This window comes from Neofelis nebulosa, chromosome 17, assembly GCF_028018385.1.
Source record: "Neofelis nebulosa isolate mNeoNeb1 chromosome 17, mNeoNeb1.pri, whole genome shotgun sequence".
NCBI classification, from domain to species: domain Eukaryota; kingdom Metazoa; phylum Chordata; class Mammalia; order Carnivora; family Felidae; genus Neofelis; species Neofelis nebulosa.
In genome coordinates, this window is record NC_080798.1 from 18,070,528 (window position 1) to 18,092,533 (window position 22,006).

The 22,006-nt window shown below is 49.0% G+C and overlaps 1 protein-coding gene across 3 annotated transcripts; it reads left to right on the top strand.

Moving 5' to 3' along the window:
• The first annotated feature begins 1,220 nt into the window (after window positions 1–1,220).
• On the top strand, window positions 1,221–20,712 carry NPHS1 (NPHS1 adhesion molecule, nephrin). Of its 3 annotated transcripts, XM_058707226.1 has the most exons (29): window positions 1,221–2,303; window positions 2,413–2,628; window positions 2,712–2,834; window positions 3,039–3,167; window positions 3,693–3,774; window positions 4,152–4,255; window positions 4,440–4,567; window positions 4,651–4,822; window positions 5,006–5,163; window positions 5,422–5,566; window positions 5,688–5,812; window positions 6,987–7,173; window positions 7,348–7,477; window positions 7,647–7,819; window positions 8,248–8,388; window positions 8,471–8,611; window positions 9,155–9,276; window positions 10,260–10,431; window positions 10,530–10,686; window positions 10,782–10,933; window positions 12,337–12,448; window positions 12,532–12,713; window positions 14,800–14,856; window positions 16,553–16,672; window positions 16,812–16,836; window positions 16,943–17,018; window positions 17,188–17,281; window positions 17,378–17,490; window positions 19,745–20,712. In XM_058707226.1, the coding sequence occupies exons 1-29, from the start codon at window positions 2,246–2,248 to the stop codon at window positions 19,874–19,876; spliced, it is 3,726 nt and encodes a 1,241-aa protein (XP_058563209.1). In that variant the 5' UTR covers window positions 1,221–2,245; the 3' UTR covers window positions 19,877–20,712. The 3 variants fall into 3 exon arrangements, with proteins under 3 accessions (XP_058563209.1, XP_058563208.1, XP_058563210.1); XM_058707225.1 differs by lacking the exon at window positions 1,221–2,303 and having other exon boundaries at window positions 2,314–2,628; XM_058707227.1 differs by lacking the exons at window positions 1,221–2,303; window positions 2,413–2,628 and having other exon boundaries at window positions 2,718–3,167; window positions 4,115–4,255.
• The last annotated feature ends 1,294 nt before the right edge of the window (window positions 20,713–22,006 follow it).

Sequence of the window (22,006 nt, forward strand, 5' to 3'; positions counted from 1 at the left end):
CCTGAGTCTGAGAGACTTCTAGGTCTGGCGGCCTGAACTGGCTTCCTTCTGGGGACTCCAGTGACTGCATTTTGACATAGGATGAGCTTGGAGCCAGGACTCCTGAGTCTTGGGGAGGAAGTCAGGTAGTAAGGCTGTTTTTCCAGACACCTGACATCGCTTCCCCTTCCTAGCTCTCTTGGGCCACAGGCATGGAAAGATGGAGAGCCTGAGGTCCCAGGAGCATCCAGAGAAGGAAAACAGCCAAAGTGGAGGGTGGAAGGTTTGTGCTAATTAAAGGTCCCAGCAACTGACAGCTTTACACCCTGGCCCTGAGGGACACCATCTGGTGAGAGGGCCCTAAGACAGAACCTCCAGTTCTGCATCTAGTCTGTGCCCTGGGAGGCATGGGGGGGGGGGGGCAGTTGGGAGAGGGAATGTGGGGGAGGGCAAGGGGTCAGTAATGGGAGGGAAGCAGAACGACTAGAGCGAACATGAAGTATGGAGCTGTGGGGGCTCAGGCCAGATGCCTCATCTTGTTCCTGGAGGAAGACCAGAGGAGGGAGTCATGGCGATAGGAGTGGGGGGAGGAAACGGGCCGTTCCAATTCCTGCAGGAGATAAGCAGGCAGAAGAAGCTTATCCCATGTGAGTGTGTGTGTGTGTGTGTGTGCACACTGGGATGGGGAGGGCAGGCCAAGCAGCATATGGTTATAGAATTCAAAGATGTGAGAAACAGGAGGACTCAGAGATGGAGAAACAAATAAAAGAAAGAGGTATAATCAAATATTGACTGAGAACAAATATTTAGTGAGTTTCTGGTGCATGTGAGAGACAGAACACTGGGGGGAGAGTGGGGGATAGAGATGAGAATGAAGAAAGACAGAAAAACAGAGACATGTAGAGGCATAAAGAGAGACAGTGACGGAGGTAAAGGTTGACTGAGGTGTAACCACCTTATGGAGAGGGAGGGAGGGAGGAAAGGAGGAGAGAGATGGGGGAGGAGGGGAAGGGGGAAGGAGGGGAAGGGGGAATCTGGGGAGAGACAGAGGGAAGCTTCATGAACTAAAACTCACACAGCCAAGGGCTCCCAAGCTGGGCTCGCTCCTATACCCACTCAGCGAGTGTAGTCTTGAGCTCCGCCTTTCACTCGCACCACTCTGACTGCCTTGCACACTTATACCTCAAGTACTCTTTTTTTTTAATTTTTAAAAATGTTTTTATTTATTTTTGAGACAGAGTATGAGCAGTAGAGGGGCGGAGAGGGAGACACAGAATCCGAAGCAGGCTCCAGGCTCCGAGCTGTCAGCACAGAGCCCGGCACGGGGCTCCAACCCACAAACCGTGAGATCACGACCTGAGCCGAAGTCGGACGCTTAACCGACTGAGCCACCCAGGCACCCCATGTACCTCACGTACTCTTGCGTATACCTTCACAGGTCACAATTCACTCTCACTTCCCCATGTTCACATGCATGCTCGTGCACTCACACACACATGCACACACAGATATCTGCACTCCTGCGGTCTGTCAAACACACCCTTGCACGCTCTCCAGCAGAGACCCCTGATGGCAATGGGGGGAATGAGGTCTACTCAGGGAAGGAAGACACTTGCCAAGATCATGTACCAGGGGAGGAGAGAGCTGGGGAGTCCTAGATGACCCAGTTCTCCACCTGGGTCTGACCTGCTCCCCCTTATCCTTGGCCCAAGCCAGGCTCTTGGGGTCCTCGGGGCTGGGGAGGCACCGAGGAATATTCCTGGCATGTGCTGACAGGGGATTTCATGCTCTGGCTGGGCTGGGAGGAGCCTGCTGGGCAGAGGCCTGGAACTGGAGGCTCTCGGGAGGGCGCCTGGGGGAGGCAGCATTGTGAAGACAACAGTGGCTGGGTCTCTGTCACTGAGGGTCTCTGCCACTGATCACATCAGCCTCATCACTCTCCTGGGCTCCTGAGGCCTGCCGGACTCTGAGCAGCCGTCCTCCCTGAGGGACTGAGTGGTGAGAGGAGAGCAGGGGAGTGGGTGGCTGGAGAGAAGAGACTGAAAAGGAGGAAAAAGAGAGAGAGAGAGGGGGAGAGAGAGAGAGGGAGAGAGAGACTGATGGACTGACTCCTGGGAAGAAAGGAAACCAGAGAAAGAGAAGGAGACAAATGGACAAAGAGGGACAAGAAGCAAAGCAAGAGACATAGAAGGACCCAGAGAAAGACAGAAACAGAGGCAGCAGGTAGGCAGTGGACACCACAGGAGCCACAGGCAGAGGACCCGGGATGGCCCTGAGGACCCCTGGCAGGGTTCCCCTGCTCCTTCTGGGGCTGCTGACCACAGGTGAGTGGAATCCTGGTCTTGTGACCCAGCACCATGTGGCCCTCATTTCCCACTCATGTTCTCCAGACAGACCCCCTGCCCTCTCCTGCTGACAGCCCTGTGTCCCCAGGCCTGGCGCATTTGCCACTCCCTGCTTCCACCCCCCGAGGCTTCTGGGCTCTGCCTGAAAACTTGACGGTGGTCGAGGGGGCCACTGCTGAGCTGCGGTGTGGGGTCAGCGCCCCTGGCAGTGCGGTGCAATGGGCCAAAGATGGGCTACTCCTAGGTCCTGATCCTAGGATCCCCAGCTTTCCGAGGTACCGCCTAGAAGGGGACCCTGATAGAGGTAAGCGGTCAGGGCCTAAGACTCTAAGCCACCAGCAGGGGCTGACTGTGGCCCTGACCTGGGACTCTTGGTCTTACCTGCAGGTGAATTCCACCTGCACATTGAAGCATGTGACCTCAGCGACGATGCAGAGTATGAATGTCAGGTCGGCCGCTCAGAGACAGGCCCCGAGCTCGTGTCCCCCAGAGTGATCCTTACCATCCTGGGTATGGGTGAGAGACCCCCAGGACCCTTGAGTCCAGATTTCCAGCCCTCTCCTATCCCAGGGCCCAGGGTTCCAAGTCCCCAGTCCCCAGTCCCCAGTCCCAGACCCAGGGCGCCGAGCTCATTTCATGAGCAATGAGACTGAAAACCCAAATCCTCATATCTTTCTCAGTGGTGGCAGCTCACCTCAGACCCTTTCTCACCAGTGCCCCCCAAGGTGCTTCAGCTGACCCCTGAGGCAGGAAGCACAGTCACATGGGTAGCTGGGCAGGAGTACGTGGTCAGCTGTGTGTCTGGGGATGCAAAGCCAGCACCTGACATCACCTTCATCCAGAGTGAGTGGGTGAATTGGTGGGAACAGTGTAAAGCCTCTGGAGTGGGGAGGGGGTGTGTCCCCACCCAGTGCCCTCCTAGGGGTCCCAGAAAATAGGACCTTCCTGAGTGATGGGGATGCAGGAGGGGGCCTGGAGAGATGTTGAGGTCAGCGTGAGACCCTGTAAATAGGAGAGAACATCCAGGGAAAGGTACCATAGTGATCACAGGACTGCAGGTCTGGAACTCAGGGAAGAGCCCGAGGCTCCAGACAGAGATATGCGTGTCATCGTTGGTGCAGAAGCAAGAAGCTGGGTGATGGGGGTGAGTGATACAACCCAGCAAGGTGGTGAGGACAGGGGTGAGGCCCAGGACTTGGCCCCAGGGACTCCGGGAGGGCTGAACGTGCGGAGGAACAGAGCTGGTGCTTTTCCTCTGGAACTAGGAGGGAGGGGGCAATATGTGCACCCTAGGATTTCCAGGCCATTCTCTTCAGGATCTACCTTGGGGGGAACCTGGCACCCCTCTAGCCCTCTTGTTACCCCAAGGTGGACAAACAATTTCTGACATCTCTGCTAATGTGAATGTGGGGTCCCAGGAGAAACTCTTCACCACAGAGGCCACAGCCAGGTATGAAAATTGGGATGCCTTCCCTCAGCCTGGCCCCCAAATTTTCCCATGAAAACCCCATATCCCAGGGATTTATGCACAGAGACTAGAGTCAGGTGTGAACATCTGGGACCTAATTCTTTACTCTGACACTTCAAAACATCTTCATGGGAATGAATGCAAATTCCAGAGCATCAAGTACAAGGGCTTTGGTGTGGGCTCTGGGATCCCAGTTTTCACTGCTGACCCCCCAGATGTCTTCCATAGAACTCTAGATCCTAGAGGAAACCAGCAGAGAAACTTAGACCAGATGTGGGAAACTGGGATCCCCACCTCTTCACCCTGACTCCCCAAATTTCAGATGACTCTGACTCCAGAACCCCAACTTCCCACCCCAGGGTGACACCTCAGAGCTCAGATAATGGGAAGCTGCTGGTCTGTGAGGGGTCCAGCCCAGCATTGGACACCCCTATCCGGGTCTCAGTCACCATGAATGTTCTGTGTAAGTAGGGAACTGAGTCAGCTATGGACATTAGGGGTGGGAAGCAGGAATTGGGGGTCCTGGGGAGTTCAGGGATTATGGAAGGTTCAGACTCTCAAGGAGAAACATGGGGGTTCAAGAGGCAGGTTGTGGGTCCTGGAAAGAATGGATGAGCTCCACAGGCCCAATGAGTGCTGCTTCCCAGTCCCCCCAGGACCTCCTGTCATTGAATGGCCAGGCCTGGACGAGGGGCACGTGCGGGCAGGACAGAGCTTGGAGCTGCTGTGTGTGTCCCGAGGGGGAAATCCGCCAGCCACACTGCAGTGGTTGAAGGTGAGGGCAGAGGCAGGCATGGGGGTGGGAGGGTAGGGGGAGGAGCTGGCCCTGAGCTGGCCCAGGTCTGTCTCTGTCTCCAGAATGGCCAGCCCATGTCCACAGCGTGGGGCACAGAGCATGCTGAGGCAGTGGCCCGAAGCATGCTAGTGATGATTGTGCGACCAGAAGACCACGGGGCGAGGCTCAGCTGTGAGGCCCACAACAGCGTATCGACGGGAATCCAAGAACGTGGGGTCACCCTGCAGGTCACCTGTGAGTCCTGATGCCAGCTGCCCGTCTGTCAGTCTGTGCCCCAGAGAACCATCTGTTTGTGCCCCCAAATCATGCCTGACTGATGCCAAAGACCTTGTCATCTGTCCCCAGTCCCTTATCTGGGCTGGCCTGTGAGGCATCCAGCCTAGTTTAGTGTCTCTCCTCTGTCCATCGTCTCTGCAGTCCCCCCCAGTGCCATTACCATCCTGGGATCTGCGTCCCAGTCTGAGAACAAGAACGTTACACTCTCCTGCATCACCAAGTCCAGTCGCCCACGGGTCCTGTTGCGATGGTGGCTGGGTTGGCGGCAGCTGCTGCCCACAGAAGACATGGTCATGGATGTGAGGCGGTGGCCAGGCTCCCGGGTCTGAGGGAGGAGGGAGCTGAGGGCATGACTCCTGGATCTGGGCGAGGATGGGCCTGGCAGCCTGGATGCCTTGGTCCTTGCGGAGTATGCACTGGGGTCCTGGCCTCCTGGGTCTCAGAGGAGAGGGTGGAGATGCTTTATGTGTCCCTGCTAGGGTCCCAGTTGAGCCCAGCCCTCAGTACCATGGATGGGAGTGATCTCGTTCCCAAGTCTGAAGCTCTCTCCCTGCCAGGGCCTGCATGGTGGCCACATCTCCATGTCCAACTTGACGTTCTTGGTGCGACGGGAGGACAATGGTCTGACCCTCACGTGTGAAGCCTTTAGTGAGGCCTTCACCAAGGAGACCTTCAAGAAGTCACTTATCCTGAATGTGAAATGTGAGCCCCCACCTTTGCCCAGAGGTGCCCCATCCCTTAGAGACCCCTCCCCACCCCCCACCCCCACCCCCATCAGGCCCAGCCCAGAGAGAAAGGCCATTCTTCCTGGCTCTCCCCACAGATCCTGCCCAGAAGTTGTGGATAGAGGGCCCCCCAGAGGGACAGCGCCTCCGGGCTGGGACTCGGGTGAGGCTGGTGTGTTTGGCCATTGGAGGCAACCCAGACCCATCTCTTACCTGGTTCAAGGTTGGTGCCAAGCAAGGGGTGTGGGGTGGCCAGAAAAGTGGGGGAAAGATGAAGCCCTTTCTTTCCTCCAGAGTCTTGGGAAATCTTGGGAAAACTCGAATTTCTTGAAAAATACTGGCGAGTTTGAGTTTTGGTAGGGAACTGGGAAAGACACAAATGCCATTAGAATTAAATGGAATCCTAGGAAAACTCTTGGAATTCTGGGAAAACAGTGAGAATTCTGGGGAAAAAGAAGGCATTCTAGATCAGGATAGGGAATTCTAGAGAAAAGGCAATTAATTTCATCAAAAGTAAAGAAAATTCTCATGAAATTTTGGGGATTCGGATGCAATGGCAGGAATTTTAGAGAAAGACTAAGAATTCCAGGAACAAAGACAAAGATAGGGTAGAGGCTGGAAATTTTGGGGAGAGACTAGTTATTCCACAGAACATTTGTAAATCTATTCATATTAATTAATTCGTGGGACTTGGGGGTAAGAAAGTGAAATTCCATTAAAATTAAGAGAAATTCTGACAGAATTCTGAGAAAATCCTGGGAAATTAGGGGGCTAGTGGAAATTTTGGGGGAAAGACTAGGGATGATAGGAAATTTCATTGGAGAGAATTCTTGGAAAATGCCAAGAATTTGGGCATTACACAGGTAAAAGACTAAAGGATTCAGAAACCTGTGGAAAGACTATGGAATTAAGAGAACAATCAAAGGAAATCTTTGGGGAAAGTGGGAATGTAAAGAAAAAGAACTAAAGATAGGAAAAAATGAAGAAATTCTGGGAAAGGCTTGGGGATTCCATGGGAGTTTCCAGGCAGGTGGTTGCTAAGCGTAGCTGGAGTGGTTGTTGAGGAGTGGGGCTGAGGGTCGGCAGGGGGCGTTAACAACTGCTGGCCTCCAGAGAGCAGAGCAGGAGGGGCGGGGAATGGGGGCGTGGGCCTGGAAGCCAGATCCCACCGCAAAACCGCGGAGCTCTGGGGGCCCAGGATAAGTGGGAGAGACTCCAGGTGGGAGGTGCTCAGTTCCAGTCCCCATTCCTCTACCCTAGCTGGGTGCCAGCGGAAGGGGGCGCCTTTTCTTCATCACAGGAAGGCTTTATCTGGACTGGGGGCAGCCAACCCGATGAGGCTCTTTCTGGGGGAAATGGCAGGCCTACGCGGTCCCCCCGTCAGTCTTTGCCCTCAGGACTCCCGTGCGGTGACCGAACCGCGGCCGCCCCAGGAGCCGCGGCGGGTGCAGCTGGGAAGTCTGGAGAAGTCGGGGAGCACCTTCTCCCGCGAGCTTGTACTGATCACGGGTCCGTCGGACAACCAGGCCAAGTTCACGTGCAAGGCGGGTCAGCTCAGCGCATCCACGCAGCTTGTGGTGCAGTGTGAGGGCGCGCACGGCCGTGGCCTGGGGGAGGGCTTGGTCGCGGCGGGAAACTAAGGCAGAGCCCAGCTGGGGGACAGTGGATGCCAAGAGCCAGGACTTGTGCAGCTGGGCCTGGAGTCTAGGTGAGGCGGAAGCAGGCTCTGAGCCTCGCTTTTCCGACTCATTCTTGAAGTTCCCCCAACAAACGTGACGATCCTGGCCAATGCGTCGGCGCTGCGCCCAGGGGATGCCTTAAACTTGACTTGCGTCAGCGTTAGCAGTAACCCTCCCGTCAATTTGTCATGGGACAAGGAGGGGGAGAGGTGAGAGTGCGAACGGCCCCACCGCTCTCTGGTTCTGGTCATGCCTCTTTACCGTCCGAGCTCCCCTCCCCACCCCTGGTGTCCTGCCCTGTACCTAGTATGCCTCTGGCTCTGGTCCCATCCCTGAGCTGGCTCTGGCCTGACTCCGCCACCCCTGCCTGGTCCACAGGCTGGAAAGCGTGGCCATACCACCCCGTAGTGCCCCGTTCAAAGGATCTGCAGCAGCCAGGAGTGTCCTTCTGAGAATGTCATCCCGTGACCACGGCCACCGAGTGACCTGCCGAGCCCACAGCACTGAGCTGCGGGAAACCATGAGCGCCTTCTACCGCCTCAATGTGCTGTGTATGTGGAACCCTCTGGATTCCCTCCTGATCCTCTACTACTTCGGTCTTCACCTTGACACTGTCCTCTATCTCCAATCCAAAGCTTGAAACTTTCCGGACCTTTATCCTGACCCCCGACTCTACACCAACTCCAATCCTGCCCAACCTCCATTTTGCCTTTGCCCTCTATCCTGACCCCTGACAGTGACCTCCATCCCGAACCCTCTCTCCATCTCCTAACCTGACTCTGGCCTTTATCCTTTTCCTACACTGGATTCTAACCTCTATCCTGAACCTAACCTCTGAGCTCAGCTCTGAACTTGTTACCTTGTCCACAACCTTAAATCCAGTTATGACCTAACTTTAACCCTTATACTGGTATCTCAAATCCATCTCGGACCCCAGCCTTAACAACAATCTTGACTTGTGGTGGTGCTCCTTCCACAGACCCTCCAGAGTTCCTGGGGGAGCAGGTGCTTGTGGTGACCGCGGTGGAGCAGGGTGAGGCACTGCTGCCTGTGTCTGTGTCTGCCAACCCTGCCCCGGAGGCCTTCAACTGGACTTTCCGGGGCTACCGCCTCAGCCCAGGTGCGCGGAGTGGGCAGAGAGAAGGGTGTGGGTCTCCTGGACATAGAGAAGGGTGCAGGCCCCTCACCCTGACCTCCCCCAGCTGGTGGCCCTCGGCATCGCATCCTGTCTGGTGGAGCTCTGCAGCTATGGAACGTGACCCGTGCTGACGATGGCCTTTATCAGCTGCATTGCCAGAACTCAGAGGGCACCGCTGAAGCGCTAGTGCGGCTGGATGTGCACTGTGAGCCCCCTTCATCATCCTAGGAAACGAGAGTGTTCTGGGGGGCCTGCCCTCCATGGAAACCACACCAACTCAGGGAACCTTGCCCACTGTGGAGTCTCCTCATTGTGGAAGCTCCACACACCCAGAGATATTCACCCATCCTGAAAGCTTCCCACTCCGGGAGCCTCTACTGTGATGGAGTCACTCCCACTTTGGGAACCTTATCCACTAGTGAGACTCTATGTGGAATTTGCTCAGACAGGGGGCCCACCTACATAGGAATTACTCTCATCAGGAAGCCAAGCCCGCTGTGGAAGCTCCACTTCCACACAATCCTGGAAGTCCACCAGACCTACTCTTGTCACTACAGAGACACAGTAGAGGGTGGGGAATGTCTCACTAACACTGAGAACTTTACTCCAAGTGCTCTTCATAAAGGGCAGTCCGTATTACACCTGTAACTTTCCTGAACACCTCTAAGACACCTCTCCTACTTGGGACCTTCTCTCACCATCAGTTGTGTAGGCCCAAGTGCCTTCCCCAAATCCTTGCCTCCCCCAGATGCCCCCACTATACGAGTTCTCCAGGACCCTACTGAGGTGAATATTGGGGGTTCTGTGGATATAGTCTGCACCGTTGATGCCAATCCCATCCTTCCAGGGATGTTCAACTGGGAGAGGCTGGTAAGGATCCAACCTTTGGTAAATGGAAGTGGGGTCTGGGGATGTGTTTTCTTAACTGTGAATTCCTTGGGAGGAGGGATCACATCTACATGATCCTGTATAATTACATCTTCATTGGGACATACTCCAGTGAACTGGAGAACTGGCAGGTGAATGGCAGATGGATGGGTGCATTTGTGGCTAGATAACCAAATGAGTGGGTGGACAGGTAGATGGATATATGGATCAATAGGTAGGTGGATGGATGGGTGGATGAATGAATGAATGGATGGACAAATGGACAAGTGAATGAATAGACTGATGGTGAATAGATAAGTAGGTAAATGACTAAATGAGAGAAATAAATGGATCAGATTAGAGAGTAAACGGATGGATAAATACACCATCAGTAGAAAGATGTCTGTGAAAAGATTATGGATGTATGCATGGATGGATGGGTGCAGAGGTCAGTGGAGAGATGAAGAGATAAATAGGTATCTGGATGGACTGATGAACAGTTGCATGTATTTATGGGTATGTGCGCATATGAACAAATAGATGAGGTGGATGGGTGGACAGATGGAAGGGTGGGCAGATGGATAGATAGAAGGAAGATAAATAGCTGGGTGAATGAATGGGCAAATGAATGAATGGATAGGAGAGGTAGATGGATGGACAGATAAATGAATACATTGATAAATAGGTGCATGGTCAAAGAGACAGGTGGATGGGTAGATAAATGGTTCCAAGCATGAATGGTTGGATAAATGGATGGGTGAATAGTTGTCTGGATTGGTGGATGAATGGATGGACCCATGCACAAATGATTGGATAAATGGATAGATAGATGGATGACTGGGGGAATGGATAGGGAATTTTTTCTTTGCTAGATCTGTGGAGGATGATTGTGCCTAGGAGAATAAAGATATAGGAGGGACCCAGTTTGGGGGATAACAGAGCTGGGGTCAGACTTGGGGGCCATCTCCTGTATCTTGTGCCTCAAGGGAGAAGAGGAAGAGGACCACAGCCTGGATGACATGGAGAAGATGTCAAAGGGATCCACAGGGCGTCTTCGAATTCACCATGCCAAACTGGACCAGGCTGGTGCTTACCAGTGCATCGTGGACAATGGAGTAGCACCTCCAGCCCGAGGGCTGGTCCGACTTGTTGTCAGATGTGAGTGACACCCAAAATCCTGACTTCAAGGCCTGCCACTAAGCCCACATTTCTCATGTCCTTCCACATACCTTATGTTGACCAACAACCCCTCCTAGTTGCCCCCCAGGTGGAGCACCCCACTCCCCTAACTAAGGTGGCAGCAGCTGGAGATAGCACCAGTTCTGCCACCCTCCACTGTCGTGCCCGAGGTGTCCCTAACATCGTCTTCACTTGGACCAAAAATGGAGTCGCTCTGGATCTCCAGGATCCCAGGTGAGTCAAGGCCTAGCCATGTAGCACCCTAGTCCCAACTTTGGTCCCCCAACCCTAGTTACCTTCCCTGAGTCCCTGCCACACCTCTTCTCCAGATACACAGAACACACATACCACCAGGGTATGGTCCACAGCAGTCTCCTGACTATTGCCAATGTGTCTGCGGCCCAGGATTATGCCCTGTTCACGTGCACAGCCACCAACCCCCTTGGCTCAGACCGCACCAACATTCAACTCGTCAGCATCAGTATGGTGGGAGTGGGGTGTGAGGGTGTTGGGAGGGTGCTCCCTGGGTCAATCCCCAAGTCTCTGGTTGGCCCAGAATGGCAGTGTTCCCCAAACCTGAGAGGTGTTTATGAGTGAGGATGGAGTTTCTGCCTGCCCTGAAAATCCTAATAGATTCTGGATCTTTAGGAAAACTCATAGCAAAGAAAAAAAAGGCAGTGGGTGGGTGAGGGATAATTTATTGGTCCAAGTAACCGAAAAGTAGATCATCAGGAGTTGCTAGATCTAGGTTCACTGCCATCCAGAACTCTCTGTCTCTCAGGTCTGCTTTTCTGTGTTGGCTTTATTCTAAGGCTCCTCATGGAGGGCTGTTAGACTTCCCAGGGGACATAGAATCTTTTTCTTTTCCTAACAGTGGTATGAAAGTACTAGAGTTAAGACTCATTGGCTCTACCCAGCTCCCATCCCACCCCTGAACAAACCCCGTGGTCAGGGAAGGCGACATTCTGGTTTGTTTGGCCTGGACACAAATCTATCCTACAAGGGAGTGGAGTCACTTCCATCAGAAGCATGTAGCCTAAGAATGTGGGCTAGTGGTTTTCCAAAGGATACTCAGGATTTTGTAACCAGAAGAAATGAGGAATGGATGTGAAATAGGCACCAAAAAATCCACACAAGGAACGTATGTCATGTACAGCCAATACTCATTCCTTGTCAAGTCTGTATTTGTAAATTTGCCTACTTGCTAAAGTTTATTTGTAACCTCAAAATCAACACTCATCCTGCTTTCTTGGTCACTTGGGGACATGTCCAGAGCAGGCAAAAAAATTGAGTTGCCCAGTGAGGACATTCTCAGCTGGGGTAGAATAAGGTGACACTCTGCCTTCTTGTTCCAGCTTTCATCCTATAACGAAGTGTCTTCTTTGTGGCCCTATCTGGTGCCACATTTTTTTTTGCACTTTTGTGCTTTTTGTTAGTGATCTTGCTATTTAAAATGGCCTCTAGGCACAGTCCTGAATTGCTATCTACTGTTCCTAAACATATGGAGAAAACACTTCTGTTGGATAGGCTTCCTTCAAACATCAATTATGACGTTGTTGGCCGTGAGTTCAATGTTAATGAATCGATCAATAAGATATATTAAATAAGGTGTCTTTAGACAGAAGCACACACGAAACAAGATCATGTATTGACTGGTTGATGAAAATGTGACTGCAGGCTCACAGGAGTCTGACTCTGCATTTCTCCCAGAAGCAATGATTTGATATTCTGTAATTCAGTGGTCATAGCAACTTTATAGAACATAACCACTACTAATAACAAGAATCAACTGTATATTTAAAATCATTCTTAGAAAAATCTGGAAGGAATCTTGCAGAACCCTTTTGTATCCTCTGACTATTTCCCTCATCCTTTTCCTCAAAGGCCGCCCAGATCCCCCAACAGGATTAAAGGTCATGAGCATGACCCCATACTCAGTGGGGTTGGAATGGAAGCCCGGCTTTGATGGGGGTTTGCCACAGAGGTTCCAAATCAGGTGGGTTCCTGTCAAGGCAGGAAGGGATGGCAGCCAGCAGGGCTGGGGCACCTCCCTCAATGACTGCCCTTCCTCTCATGCAGGTATGAGGCTCTGGGGACTCCAGGGCTCCTGTACATGGATGTCCTACCACCTCAGGCCACCACCTTCACACTGACTGGGCTGCAGCCCTCTACACGATACAGGGTCTGGCTGCTGGCCAGCAATGCCCTGGGGGACAGCGGACTAATGGACAAGGCGTCCCAGATCTCTGTCACCACCCCAGGTGGGAAAGGACAGTCTTGAGCAGGTTTTGGACTCCCTCAGGGGACTTGTAGGATGGTATAGTGAAGTAGATACTATTATTCCCTTTTTATAGATGAAGAAACTGAGGACTAGAGAGGTTAAGCAAACTGTTGAAGCTCACACAGCTAGAAGGAGGTAGAGATGAGATTGGAACTCAGGAAGATGAACGCCAAGAAGCAGTTTTTAGCCACTAAACTATACTGTCTGAATGTGATTAATGACACAAGGGAAATTAGAAGAAAGTTTGAATTGAATGAAAATGAAAACATGGAAATTGTGGGCTGCAGCTAAAGCAGTGCTTAGCAGGAAACTTGTAACATTGAGTGCTCATTTATGTTTTTAAAAAGGCTTCAAATTGATGCTTAGTTTCTATCTTAAGAAATTAGAAAAAGAAGGGCAAATTAAACCTAAAGGAAACAGGAAGAAAATAATAAAGGTAAAAGCAAAAATCGATGGACTAGAAAACAGAAAAACAATAGAAAAAAATCAATGAAGCCAAAAGCTGCTGCTTTGAAAAGATCAATAACCTTTATAAAGCTAATCAAGGCAGGGGCAACTGGGGGGTTCAGTTGGTTTAAGCGTCTGACTCTTGGTTTCAGCTCAGGTCATGATCTCACTGTTCGGTTCATGAGTTCGAGCCCCATGTCAGTCTCTGTGCTGACAGTGAGCTCAGAGCCTGCTTGGGATTCTGTGTCTCCCTCTCTCTCTCTCTGCCCCTCCCCCACTCATGCTGTCTCTGTCTCTCTCAAAAATAAACTTAAAAAAAAAGAACAACAACAAAAAAAAACCCAACAAAAATCAAGGCAAAAAAGAGGGAAGATGCAACCTCACCATTATCAGGAAGGAGAGAGGACATTACTACTAATCTACAGATATTAAGGACAAGTTAGGGAATATTATGGACAACTTTATGCCAATAAATTCAGCAACTTTGATGAAAGGGACAAATTCTTTACTATGACTAATGAGAAGAACGTTTTGACTCTGGCAGGCACTGTAGTGTGGTGGCTAATCACACGGAGCCTGGTTCAGACAAGCCTGGATTCAGGTCTCAGCCCTGCCACTTCCTAGTTGTGAGACCTTGGGCAAATTACTTAACATTTTTGAGCCTCAGTTCCTAAAAATAAGGCATCTCAGATCTCTGTGCCTATTTCTGAAAGTAAGGTGTCTCTCAGACAGTGTGAGGATTAAATAATATGTCTAAAGTGCTTAAAACATGGACGCATACAAAGTAAATGCTATGTAAATGCCGATTCAAAGAAATGCACCCCCCTCCCGCCCCCGCTCAACTTCTGTTTACACTGCCCCATGAAAACTCACTCTTTCTGTCTTTCCCTTCCTGACACAGTAGTCTTTTTCCTCACGGAAGTAAGCAGTTCTTCCCATTCCTCCCCTTTCTTTCCCCCAGTGGAGTCTTCTCTTTAGGTACTAAAGCATAAAGTGCCACATTCACTTCACTTGTTCTACAGCTGATACCTCTACGAAGACATTCCGAGAGGGGCACCTGGGTGGCTCAGTCAGTTGAGTGTCCACCTCTTGATTTCGGCTCAGGTCATGATCCCAGGGTTGTGGGGTTGAGCCCTGAGTCTCCTCCACACTGAACATGGAGCCTGCTTGAGATTCTCTCTCTGTCTCTCTGTCTCTGTCTCTCTCTCTCTCTCCCTCTGTCCCTCTCCCTGACTTGTGTTCTCTCTCTAAAATAAAATAAAATGAAATAAAATAAAATAAAATAAAATAAAATAAAAAATAAAAAAAGGCATTCCGAGAGCCCAGCATCATTTTTGATTAACTCTCCAAAACTGATAATTCAGGTTAAAAGGACATTCCATAGCATAAAGCACTCATCAATAATAATAATTAGTAGTAGTATTAGAGTGGCTATTAATAGCATTGCCATTACTATCAGGATTTGCAGATGTCTTTGAAATATTCCTAAAGAAGACAAAAATCAGTTCCTCAAAATGGGTTGAAAAACTTAATAGGAAACTAAGAAATACTTAAGGCTTATCCCAGATTCTTGGTGTTAATTCACAATCTCTATATCCACCGCCCCCCCCCCCCCCCAGGTCTAGACCAGCCTTCTGGAGAACCTGACTATCAACTGCCCACAGAGCAGCCTACAAGTAAGTTTTCAATCAGCTGAGTATCCTTCCCTCCTCTGAGAATAGAACCTTCTGGTTTCCAGCTCCGCCTGCTCTGTTTTGTGGCCACAGCCCCTTAAGACTTAGCTCTGTCCCTCACCCACATCCTCAGCTCTTTCTCTTGCCTGGATGTGATACATTTTCTCTCTGCCTAATTCAGTTTAATTCTGAAAGAATTAGCTGGTTCTCTGCCCTGTGCAGAGCCTGTATCAGCGTTTAAGGCAAAATAAAGCACTTCAAACACGGGTACTTAGAGCTACAACCATTGTTTTTCTTGATTCTATGAGTGACCCAATACTTCTGTTCTGAGCCACAGGCAGCTGGAGGCTCAGCTGGGACTAGTCGATCTAGAATGGCCTCCTCCTTACACATCTGACAATCTGGCTCTTGGTTGGGACAATGGAAGTAACCGGGCCACATGTCTCTTCTTGGCTTGTTCACATGGAGGTGGTCACAGGAGTCTCAAGAACAGCAGGACAGGACAAGCACTTTCAAGCTTCTGATTCTGTCATATTTGCTATTGCCTCATGGGCTGAAGCAAGTGACGTGGCTCAACTCAGAGTCAGTGTGGAAGGGGACTACTCAAGAGTGTGGTTATAGGGACAGAATTATGACCATTTTGCAAACAGTCCCCCTTCAAAGTCTGAGAAGAAGGTTGCAAGTGACATAAATTCACCTGTGTGGGCAATAAAAAGAAATGCTTGGCTTGTGAAATTGAAAACTCCAATACGTGCTCACAACATTCACCAAGGATCTATTTCTCATCCCCTCTCAACTTTGCCTTTGTCTTTTATAGCTTCCTTCTCAGGTTCTTTCATCAAGAGAGCAAAGAATTAACACCCCCCACCCCCATACACACACATACTTCTAGCTCTGTTGTCCTTCTTAGCAGCCAGCAGAGGAGTGTTCTAATTATTCTGGCAAAAATCCACCTTGGGTAAAATGCTGGATTGGTCTGAACTGATCATTGTGGAAAGAGGGATGGGTGCTCCCGTCGGCCAGGGTGGGCCATTGTGTCCTCCATGGAAGTCTGCAGAAACATACAGCCTGAGAGTGAGGGATGGTTATTTCCTTGAAGGAAATTAGTGCTGTCAGCAGAAGATGGGGAGATGGATGCTGAGCAGACGTCTACTTAAAGGGATTTAGTCTTGCCCTTAGGGATATAGCAGGGATTCCGATATTATCTGGAATGGAAGCTTGTGCAAAGAGGAAGTCATTTGAGAAGAAAATCAGTTGAGAAGAAAAGCCATTTAAGGACAGACATTTGACTATTCCAAATAGTCACACTTACAGGTGTGGCTTTGCCTCAGTGATTCTGGAAATAACCAGTGGTTAATTTGTGTGGCCAGAGGGTCCAACACCAGGGTCTATGGTTGGTGGGCAAGGCTTGATACCTGGGGAGAGGCCTTGAATGCCCAGCTAAGGAGCTGAAGCTCCCCCCTGAATCCACACGTGGGGCTCAGACAGAAGTAGGACCCACTGTTCGTGGCTTGACTTGAGAAAGTAGCCACCTGCCCTGGGGTGGAAAGAAGGAATGGACATGGAAATCCCTGCCCATCTGCTTTTCCGACCTGAGAAGAGACCTTTGCTTAATCAGAAATGAGCATTGTCAGAGAATGCTGCTCCGGGCCTACAGCCAGTTGTTTTGGGTTCATTGAGGGGTACCTTCTGCCCCCAGGACCCTCAGGGCTGCCCCTGATGCCTGTGCTGTTTGCTGTTGGGGGTCTTTTGCTGCTTTCTAACATCTCCTGTGTTGGGGGATTCCTCTGGCAGCGGAGACTGAGGCGTCTTGCTGAAGGTGAGGAGAGACCCTCTTCCCCTGCGGGGATGGAGGCCCAAGGGTGACATGAAGCCCTGAGCTTCATATTGAAAGTCTCTCAGGGCCTGGCTGGCCAGAGGAGGGGTGTCTCTGATCCCTTTTTCCCTACTTCCCTCAGGCATCTCAGAAAAGGCAGAGGCAGGGTAAGTGGGAATATTTTTCTGTAAGAAAGATTCTGAGGGAGGAGTTTTGGGGATGAGAGGTGTCAGAATCAACACCCAACTGCCCTCCATACCTCTATCCTGGAAGGTCGGAGGAAGACCGAGTCAGGAATGAATATGAGGACAGTCAGTGGACTGGAGGCCAGGACACTCAAAGCTCCATGGTGAGTGGGGGTGCTTCCAAATGCCCTGCTAATAGTGAACTGGCAGACTAAAAGCCTGTCATTAGCTTTGGGTTTATCATTGTCCTTTCTGGGAGCTATGGAGTCAGAGGGTAGAAAACATTTTATCTGTTGTTTTTTTTTGGGGGGCATGGGTGGGCATTATTGACAGGTTAGCACAACAGATGTAGAGCCATATTACCACTCCATGAAGGACTTCAGCCCCCAGCTACTACCAACACTGGAGGAGGTGTCTTATCCCCGAGGTGAGTCATGACCACATCAGAACTCCCCCTGCTCATAGATACCCGTGACATCTGGATAGGTGCCCTGATCATCCCTTCCTTTCACTCCAACTCCAGGTCTCACACATCTTGAGGAGGATATGGCTTTTCCTGGACACCTGTATGATGAAGTGGAAAGACTGAATGCCCCATCTGGGGCCTGGGGACCCTTGTATGATGAAGTACCAATGGTGAGGAGATTTGTATCAGCATAAGTCTTTTCTGGCTCATGCCAGAAACCCGCCTCCTACTGCTTATATTGGTGAGGGTAAGCTAGACACCATAGCAAAAAGTCCTGGCTACAATCCAGTGGTCTAAAGATTGCCTATTTCTTTCTCACATAGCAATCAGAGGTGAGTGACCTTGTTGCACGTGGTTATTCCAGAATTCAAGTTCTTTCCATTGTGTTCCTCTGCTATCTGTGAGTACATTGTTCAAATTTGCATGGAGAGGCCAGTCCACTGGGGGTTTCAACTGGTGGGATAGGGAAAAATAGAGTGTGGTGGAGGCACAACCCTGCCTTATGGCCCAGGCCCAGAAATGGTACACTCTATTCATTCCCCAGTGAGAACACAGTCACATGGCCACACCTAACTGTAAAGGAGACTGAGAAATACAGTCCAGTTTGGAGATATATGCCTCACTATAGTTCTATTATTGTGGAAGAAGGAATCTATGCATTCTGTTGGATAATTAGCCTTCTCCAATACACTGGTTAAGTAGAGAGACATAGAGAAATATTTTTTTGGCCCATTCAATTGAAAAGTCAAGGGAAACCCAGAGTTTCCTCCCTAGAAATGTCCCTAGAAAATTCAGGTTTGTATCCTATTAGATTGGAAATCCTCAGAAAAAGAGAATGTCTTTTTTCCAATAGCCCTAAAGCCCCAGTGCTGACACTTTATTAGTCTAGCTTTGGTCACATACCTATTGCTGAAACACTGAGGCAGGGGAAGGACTATGCTAAGACAGGTCTGGATCGGTGTCCAGCCATGGCATCAGGGATTAGGGGCCAGTTTCACTCAATCCACCAGCCCGAGTGGGAGAGGAACAGAGAGCCCAGAGGGAAGCGAAGATGGTGGCTGGGCAGGCAAGAACAACAGACACTTTTGACCATCAACTACCCCCACCTACTGCCCCACAGTAAGGGAGATGGGTCAGAACCCTTGCCTTTCTGTGTGGCCTCGGCTAATGCTCTGGCACCTCTGGGCCAAGGATTTCCCTCTGTAACTTTGTCCCAGAGAGGGCACTGTTCTCACCAGTGTGGAAATAGCAGGGCATTAAAATGCTGTCCGTGGTGCTGAACCATATGTGCCCTCTAAAGCACAGATGCAGTCTGCACTCTTTCTGTAAGGGTCCAGATAATAAATATTTTGGGCTTTGCAGGACATGCTGTCCTTTTCAAAACCACTTAGCCCTGCAGCTGTACTATAAAGGCTCCCATAGACAATATATGAATGAACAAATGTGGCTAAGTTCCAATAAAACTTCCTTTTTGGACACTGAAATTTGAATTTCATATAATTTTAATATGTCATAAATATTCTTATTTTGATATTTTCCCATCAATTAAAATATGTAAAACCATTCTTAGCCCCTCAGCAGTACAAAAACAGGCAGCAGACCATATTTGTCCCATGGATAAATCTGCTCTAAAGTTTGCCAAGCTAAAACAACCATTTTTTCCCAATTCTAGGGCAAAGCACATGTACAGTAAGGATCCTTCTACATGGTCTTCTATTTTGATGAAAATTTGGAAATTTATAGGACTAACAGATTCACAACTCACATTCTACAATTCCCGATATCATGCTTTTTTGTTTCTATTTTATTTTTTAAAAGATTTTATTTTTCTTTATTTCTTTCATTTTTTTATTTTGAGAGAGAGAGAGCATGCATGTGTGTACACATATGAGTTGTGGGAGGGCAGAGAGACAGAGAGGGAGAGAGAGAATCCCAAGCAGACTCTGCACTCTCAGCACGGAACCCGACATGGGGCCTGATCTCATGAACCCGTGAGATCATGACCTGAGCCAAAACCAAGAGTCAGATGCTTAACCAACTGAGCCACCCAGGCACCCCTTAAAGATCTTATTTTTAAGTTATCTCTATACCCAAAGTGGGGCTTGAACTCACAACCCCAGAGATCCACAGTCACATGCTCTACTGACTGAACCAGCCAGGCACCCCTCCTGCATTTTTTAAAGTTTCATATTTCTGACATTTACATTATTTTTCTGACAAAAATAATGAGATATCTTGGACTTGAGGCTCATGGAGGCTCATTATAATCACTCTCTTCTTTGTATATGTTGGATTCCCTCCCATAATTAGAAACTAAAACATTTTTTTCTGGGAATTTGAGTAGGAGTGTGTATCCCTCCTAGAGCTGCAATGGTGACCCACAGGGCATCTCTCTATGGTTCTAACTCCAACTTTGTTTGTCAGGGCCTCTGTGATCCCTGCTGGCCTGAGGAGACATATGAAGATACAAGAGGAATCTATGATCAGGTGGCAGGAGACTTTGACCCGATGGAAACTGATTCTCTACCTTTTGAGCTGAGGGGACATCTGGTGTGAGAGCCTTCTCAACACCCTTTTCCTACACCTGCAGGACATAATATACCAATGGTCCTTTTTATTCCAATATGGGCTGAGCTTATTAAGTGAGCTCCATAAGACACAAAGGGACTGGACTATTTTGGGGAAAGGTGTGTGTAAGTGACAGGAGATGATTCAAGCCGGTGCCAAAAAGGCTTGTATAAATAAAGTTCCTCTTGGAGCCAGCTTTGGAAACTAAACTTCTCCAAAGGGGAACAGTAAATTATAAAAGACATCTCAATAACGAAAAAGCTATTCCAGGGTCTTTATACTTTTTTAAAGTAAAATTTTCAGAAGTTGGAAATGACATATTAAAAATAGTTCATTTTGAAGTCAACTACACCCGAAATAGCTAATAATAAGTGGAATTTATGAGCCATTGTTATGTCCTACAATATTATTTTCCACAAGTATCTAAAACATGATGTATAGACTATGACACACAGGTAAACATAAATAGACTCTATAGAAAATAAAAAGACAATAAAAGAAGATAGACACAAAATAATATATATTATATGATTTCACTTACAGAAATTCTAAAACAGGCAAAGCTAATTTAAGGTGACAGAACAGATCAGTGCTTTCCTGGGGCCCGAGAAGGGAATTGACTGCAAAAGGGCACAGGGGAACTTCTGGGGGATAATGGAAATGTTCTATATCATTATTGTGGTGGTGGTTACATGGATATATAGATTTGTCAAAACTCATTGAACTGTACACTTATGATGGGTGCATTTTATGGTACATAAATGATACCTCAATGAAGGTAATTTGTAAAACAGTCTTCATAATAAAGCAGCCCAGCAAGAGAATTCTTATTGTTTATATTGAATAGCAGAAAAACTGAGAAGGCTGCCTATTTTCATGGAGAACTGACTATAGTTAAATATAATCTTTATTTAAGCCTCCACCCTCACTTGATTATCATCTTACCAAAACTGTAGGCTCAAATGCTCATCCATATATTATATTTTATCAGTGCAGACTTTATCATAAGCTTTTATACCACAGCACTTGAATCCATAAACACCTTAGGGTCCAAATGATTCCCCTTTTAATTAAAAGATGATTCCTTTCCTAAAAGTAGAATTTTTCTTTTAAAAAAAATTTTTTTTTAACGTTTATTCATTTTTGGGACAGAGAGAGACAGAGCATGAATGGGGGAAGGTCAGAGAGAGAGGGAGACACAGAATCTGAAACAGGCTCCAGACTCTGAGCTGTCAGCACAGAGCCCGACGTGGGGCTCGAACTCACGGACCGCGAGATCATGACCTGAGCCGAAGTCGGAGGCCCAACCGACTGAGCCCCCCAGGTGCCCCTAGAATTTTTTCTAATTGTGTATTTTTGTTTGTCAAAGAAGAAACTTACAACATTCTGTTTCCACACTGGCTAAGCAGGAAAAGTGAATTTATTGGCTGTTCCAGCTGACAATCCCAGGGGAATGCTGGCTTCAAGCACTGCTGGATACAGTATTGAAACAAAGCCATGAAGGGCCTAGCTCTCTGTGTCGTTTGGCTCTGCTTTTCTCTGTGTTGATTTCATCCTCCTCTTCATTTAAGAAAGAAAGATGACCACTTACAGTTCTAGGCTGGCATTCCACAAGCTCAGCAGCCACAGTGCCTCGAAGCTGATAGTTCTAGAAAGTGCTGGGGCTGTTTTTCCTCAGCCCATCTTGAGTTTTAATCCCTGAACCAATCATTGTGGCCAGGTTAGAGAATATGCTGATAATCCTGGTCCTGGGTTGCTGAGCACCACTTGAACCACTTGGGTAAGTCTCCCCAAAGGAACTCCATGCTGTGGTTGGGTCTCTTCATGCACTTCCGGTTTCCTCTTTGTCATTGCCTGAATCAATGTAGCAAGTACCTATTGCTTCTGTCTGTCCAGAATCTAGTCCCTTTTATTTATATAAATAACTATGAATAAGACAAGTTCTTGATTACAGCAAGCTCCTGGATCCGGCTGTGCCTGAAGTTAAAGCCGCTTCTGGACTATAAATTCCCCTCTCCACTTAGGCCAATCTGAATGATGACTCTAGTTATGAATGATGACTTTAGTTGCAACATAAATGACCCTCTTTTGTTTTTTTTTCTTCAATCAATGACCCTC